The 6,693-nt window shown below is 35.4% G+C and overlaps 1 protein-coding gene across 1 annotated transcript; it reads right to left on the bottom strand.

The window, feature by feature from the left end:
- Positions 1-1,227: 1,227 nt before the first annotated feature.
- LOC133872525 (RNA-binding protein CP29B, chloroplastic) lies at positions 1,228-4,282 on the bottom strand. Its single transcript, XM_062310052.1, has 5 exons — positions 3,834-4,282; positions 3,608-3,709; positions 2,807-3,160; positions 1,769-1,874; positions 1,228-1,465 (listed from the first exon to the last, which is right to left on the bottom strand). Exons 1-4 carry the CDS (start codon positions 4,203-4,205, stop codon positions 1,803-1,805), a joined length of 900 nt encoding a protein of 299 aa, XP_062166036.1. The 5' UTR covers positions 4,206-4,282; the 3' UTR covers positions 1,228-1,465; positions 1,769-1,802.
- Positions 4,283-6,693: the final 2,411 nt, after the last annotated feature.

The following is a 6,693-nucleotide window of genomic DNA, read 5'->3' as shown; positions in this document are numbered from 1 at the left end:
CTTCTAGAGTAGAAACAGAAATAAAAATGCACCTTAACGTACAAACTTTCCTCTTCATTTTAGTAAAAATTACATTTTTTTTTTTTTCTTTTCTGAAATAAGGCTTAAAACTACATTTTTTATTTAATAACTATCTTAAAATATTGATGTAATAGCTACAACCAACTCTTAATTTTTTTAATTTTCTAATAAATACTAATCCAATTATTGATTAGGACCAACATACCAAAATTATGAAATAGATATAAAATAAAAATATAATATATAACATTACTCTATTTATATATTTTAACTCCCTATTTTTTCAAAACATCTACGACCCAATCTCTATTTTAATTATCCACTTTCATAATTCCATTTAAATATTCTTTTATTTTCAATGCAAATTTTAACTATCCACTTTCACAATTCCATTTAAATATTCTTTTATTTTCAATGCAGTAACATTATAAAGTCATATGCATCTTGTAACTGTAAAAGTCCAAAAGTCTTTTTGTTTTTGTTTGGTAAACTACAAAGATAAATGATTGTTATATAATTTTTATACAACTCGTACAACTTTGTTTAAAATAAACCATAAGATACGTAAAACCCATATATAAAAAAACATATCCAATGGTTGATTTAAAAAATAGTTATCCAAGAGTTGTATTAAAAATTGTACAACAATTACTTTTCGAACTACAACAGCTAGCCGGATCCATCACATTTTCACCCAAATTTGCATATGAACTGACCAAGCCCAAATAACCAATGACTGGCCTGTGTAAAAGCTTACAAGAGATCACTACAAGTCTCTACTTATATGGACTTTAACTGTAGGTCACTGCGAGATCACCATTGCACAAAAGCAGGCATTCACTAGACAGACATCTCAGCCTACCATATCACAATCGAATCAACAGATTGTCTGAAATGAGCTTTACGCCTTTACCCAAACACCCTGTGCAGTGTGCACACCTCAACTACAAGAAATCCTTCCCTACCAACAATCCAAAGGAGCATGAGTCACCCAATACAACGGCCTGCCATTAGCTCTCTCTAAAAGTATTCCTATATAATATATCTATATAAGACTAGTGTCCCCAAGTAAGATTCTCACAAGGTTCACAAAGTTTGATGCTTGACCTGCAAAGCCTCCGAATTCTCTAAATCTTAGATTGAGTATTAACCTGGTAACTCGTTATCTCCAATTCATTCCACATTAAAAAATCAATCTCAAGCATATTCGGGAAAGAAAAAGACAATTAAATTACTCATCCACTGGATCTACCAAAAAAGATGGGCAACACATCAGTTTCTTATCTGGATTATGGTATTCAAAACATACACAATCTATAATCTTTCAGAATGCATTTATCAGCTCCTGTCCGTCTGTAGGCCCAGAGATACAGTAGTGAAAGCACCAGTTTTTGAAAATTCTTGATGGTCAGCACCAAGTTCCAGCTTTTACAGCTCCAAGTCCCTGGAACAAAGATAAGCAGATTTTAAGGTGAAAAAAATGAAAAACATAAAAACATAAAATAAAATAAAATAAAATATACAGCAACTACATCACCAGGTAAAGTTCATGTTTATTCAAATAACATACAGTGAGTACCTCAGAACCTGTCTAGCTAACGAAAGAACAAAAGATCCCCACAAAATGTTCATACATATCAAAATAAAAACACTCGGAGGAATGGGGAAAGTGGCCAGCACACAATAATTTCAAAAAACAACCAGAAACAAAAACCCAAATTATATTACAATCTGTGAAGAATTATACCCAATGTCTTTTGTTGGTCAAGGACATCCAAAACTCAAAATTGACGTCTTGGCCTAGCTTCCCTAGCTTCTGCTGCACTGACTCGTAGTGCTCTGCCATTCAAGTCCTACCAACAAATTTTAGAAGAGCAAAATTCGTAAATATGGTTGGAAACAAGAAGTAAACAAGTTATTGCGACACTGCATAGCTGCAAGCACCAATAACAAATCAAGCCCCAAAATGGTGATTTGGCTAAAAATGAGACCACACCCATAACATATATTTACTATCACGAAATTAACATGTCTTAAACTATTAAAATGATATGTAAAAATGTCTTCAAACTCTAAGAGAGCGCTTCACTTTAGAGGAATATATACATACATATTACATATGTTTACATATGTAATATATATAAATCACATATGATATAACCTTGAAAACGTACCTTTATAATCAGTTCAATGTATAATACAGCACAAACAGCCACGACACACATTCAACAAACTAGTTTGCATACTTAGATTAAAATACCAATCAACATTAGTGGCTATCTATATTGATGCAGCAAGAGCTTTTATAAACCTGACTAGGATAAAAGTGTCAGATCAATAGTAAATGGTTACTCATGAGATATACCACATAATTCATAAGAAACTGTTTTTTTTTTCATTTCTTTTTTTAACTTTTACAAGCGTATAACATGAATTTATTGATTTTTCCAAATCCGCCTGCAGACTAAACATGAATGAGACTCAAAATATATTCAGACAAAATTTTTATATACAGATGACAAAAGGGAAAATTATCAGAAAGTAGATACCAGCCACAAACTAATTTCACCTATGCACTAAGACTCACAATGTGGTAGATGATGATTAAGAATGGACCAAACAGCTCAATGCTGATACTGGAGGTTATGATCAATTAACTATTTCAATGAGACTTCTAGTGGTATCAAGCGACTCATAAATGAAAGAAATACACGCTCATACATCTTAAAAACATATTTGCTCATAATATGACAATCATCAAGAAAGAAAGTAATATTATACTTACAACACCATTCAAGGATTCAATAGCATTGTTGACCTCTTCAGAAGAATTGTAGGTTACAAAACCAAAACCTCTTGACCTACCACTCTCCCTATCATATACCACCCTCGCTTCCACAACCTTTCCTTGCTCACTAAACAAATTCTCAAGTGCCAAGTCATCAACACCCCATGCGAGGTTGCCCACATGAACACGGTTGGAAGAACCAAAACTGGCATTACCACCACCATAACCACCACCATAACCAGCATTACCACCACCATAGCCTGCCCCACTTCTAGTACCTCTAAAGGAGGACTCCTCCCTTCTAGGTGGAGGAGGTCCAGCATTTACCCTCAAAGACCTTCCCTCAAGTTCCTGCCAAATGTCATGAAGTTTTGTTCAGATGCAATAAAAATATTAAGCCAGTGCTCAAGAAGAATAAACCATACTAAAAAAACTGAAAACTTGAATACGAAGCAATTACGACAATCAAAATTCTATCTCAATGCCTGCCCCCCACTTAACAAGCTTCAAAACCGAATCATTTTCCAAACTTGACCTAGATTCAAATTCTGATTAAACTATCTACAAACAATAAATTTTGGGGCACAGGACTTTTTTTGAGCTTAAACCCAGTTTTAAAAAATAATTAGGAGTTGATACACCGGGAGAAAGTACATAATAGAATAAGAGAAATCATGAATTTCTTTTCTTTTAATTGTACATAAAGATGACTAGAGCAAACCATATTGTCAAAGTAGCAAGGCCATAGAGAAAGAGAACGCATTATCAAATCAAGTACATAGAACATGATGTGCTTACATAGCCATTGAACTGTTGAGCAGCAGCTTCAACCTCCTCCGCCGTAGACATGGTAACAAATCCAAATCCTCTGCTTCTTCCAGTTGTCTTGTCATAAATCACCTGCCAAAAAAGCAATATTTCCAAGAAAAAATTTAATCCCAAAAAAAAAAGGGGGCAAACCACTAAATCCTACACCCGAGATAAAAAAAAAAGCGGGGAAAAAGCCAAATTCGAGAATCAATACCTCGACCATTTCGACATTTCCAGCGCTTTCGAACAAACCGGCGAGCTGAGCACTGTCGACGCTGAAAGGAAGATTACCCACAAAGAGTTTAAGGTCAGGAGAGAATCTGAGTTGGTCTCCATCGCTCAAGAGCTCCTCTTCTTGGTCGAACTCGGACGTTACAGCAACTTTCCGGACGAACCGAGAGGACAGGCTGTGGAAGCCCGGCGCAGAGTGAAGAAACGAAGCAGAAACGGAAATGGGCTTGCAATGAAGCCTGAGCGGAGACAGGGAGAGGGAGAACAGAGAAACCGAAGTGGGTTTGGGATTGCAGAGAAAAGCGCCTTTAGGGGTGAGCGAAGGAAGGGCGAGCGAAGACGCTGTGGTAGACATGGTTTTCGCAACAGATAAGGTTCCAAGGAGGAGGAGGAGAGTGTTGGAGTGTTTTAAGAAAGAGAGATGACGATGGGGCGATAACCTAGAGATATTTATGGGGAGAGTGAGTGAGAAATAATATCCCATTAGGTTTTGAATACAAATGCCCCTCGTTTTGAAAAAATATTACGGATTGCCCGCCGTTTGCCGTGGGACTGGGAAATTATGAGATCATCGTGACCGTCCAATTTGAAAGGCCAATCAAGGAGGTACGTTACGTAGTTTAGCTTCACGTTGGCCACAAGACAGAGCGGAGGACAAAAGGAGGGAGATATTTTACTGACAAACGGTGAAGGGATAACATCTCTTATTGAAAAAGAGGATGAGGGGCTATGGGCCTATTTCCTCAACCGCTCAGCAGGCTTATCCACTGGCCCATGGGCTTCCTGACTTCATCTTGCAGCCCAATCTGCTCCAACTTTAGCAACAGATGAAAGCCCATAGTGAATGGTCAAGTGGATATTTGAAGCTCATGCTAAGCATTATCGACAGCCCAAACTTGGTTCACTTTGGGCTCAGCCTGGTATCAACAAACCTCTTCCAATTTTATTTTATTTATTTATTTTTCTAAAAACCTCTTCCATTTTAGCTTATCTTTCCTTTGCATGTGTACGCTAGACAAAGTTTTCCTTTTTATTTTCTGATCTAATTTATTAAATCCATATGTATTATTAATTTATTAGAGCATGCATCTATAAAAATGCATTTGATTCACATTTTTAATTATGTAATTTTTACGTGTATATATATATATATATATATATATATATATATATATATTTTATTATTATTATTATTTTAAAATGCATGCAATTCTTACATGTGATAAGGACACATATCAGTCTACATACTGCATGGGTTGAAAAAAATTTCTCCAACCTAATTTGAAATGAAACTTTATTTTGTATAAAATGATATAACTTCACTGGTATAATATTTGATATTTTAGAATAATGGAATAGTTACCTTCCTATATCCATCATTCCTCTTAATCCCAATGAAAATGTAGCTTATGTCTGGGGTGTTCTTTTTTATTTGACAAACTTCATACCTTTATGTATTAGAGCGTAGACACTTTAAGGAATAGGGTTCTTTTCATTTCAAGCAAAATTGAGATAAACCATTTCATGATTGATATTCTGTTCTATTATATCTAACGGTTTACATGGTGTCACGCCATTCAAAATTTTAAAATAACGTGGTAACATATTTTATCATGTGACAACATATACACCGTTAAATGTAATATAACAAAACTTTAATCATGAAATGGCTCCTCTCCATTTCACTTGAAAATGGAAAGGATCCTGATCCATATTTTAAAAATTGAGTATTAATTCCTATTGTAGAACATCAATAGAGATTTTGCATGATAAAGATTTTTAGCCTTATTAAAACCTAATTAAACCAACCCATGTAAATCAGAGTAATGCTATTTATACGTAGGACTCATGTCTCCCTTTTGTCCTCCAAAAATAACGTGACTTTTAAAATTATTATTAAATTTATAATATATTACTGTTAGATTTCAATTCAATAATTTTAAAAACTACATTACATTTGAAGCAATAATAAGAGAATATAAATCCTAAAGTAAATCAAGGCATGAGCCCTTTAAACGAGACCATGTCACATCTCCAGCTAAGACTAGGCCTAGAACTGTTGGTACAGTTTCCGGTACGGTGACGTGTTGCCTTGTGATTCGTTGCCTTCCTCGATGTTCGTTCTCCTCGTAATCTGCAAAATAACAAACGGCTCGTCGGGGGTGCCGACCGGACCCCCACTCCGATGCCTAAGTCAGTTCAAACTTATTTTCTGGAGAATATCAGTAATCTCAAGAGTTCAGAGAATCTGTTTTTTTAATACTTGGCGTAGTAGTCTTATTTATAGGCTCACAGTTATAAAACTGCTAAAATACTTGGAGCATAATCTGATTAGGAGTCTGAGTCTTATCTTCATAGAATTCAAATTGGGTAGTAGAGTCCAAACTAGATATGACACTCTCTTTAGCTAATGTCATTCTATTAGGTACTTTATCCCATATTTGATGGGATAGAAGTCTATCTTGATATATTTGGGATATACGTCTTTTTGGAGATAACAACTGGTCTTTTACTTAGGTCTGATCTGGCCGGGTCAACCCGATGGGCTTAGCTCCCGGTACTACCTTAGGCCCACGTGTCTTTGGAGCTGATTATTTCTCCAACAGTTACCCCCCTAATTCTCTTATTTGAATTTAGAATGTAAGAGAATTAAATACCTCAATTTCTGAATCTGGATCTTTCATAATCTGTATCTGACAATTGCCGCCTCTTTCAAAGTAATTATGATGAATAATGCCTCGAATCTCTGGAAGGATTAGAATTCCTGCTCCTTGTCGATCTAGAACTGCTGTCAAAGTTCTACTTGGACTCTGATCCTTTACTAGACTTCTAATCTGATATCT

This window comes from Alnus glutinosa, chromosome 7, assembly GCF_958979055.1.
Source record: "Alnus glutinosa chromosome 7, dhAlnGlut1.1, whole genome shotgun sequence".
NCBI lineage: Eukaryota > Viridiplantae > Streptophyta > Magnoliopsida > Fagales > Betulaceae > Alnus > Alnus glutinosa.
This window is presented reverse-complemented; position numbering and strand designations above follow the sequence as displayed.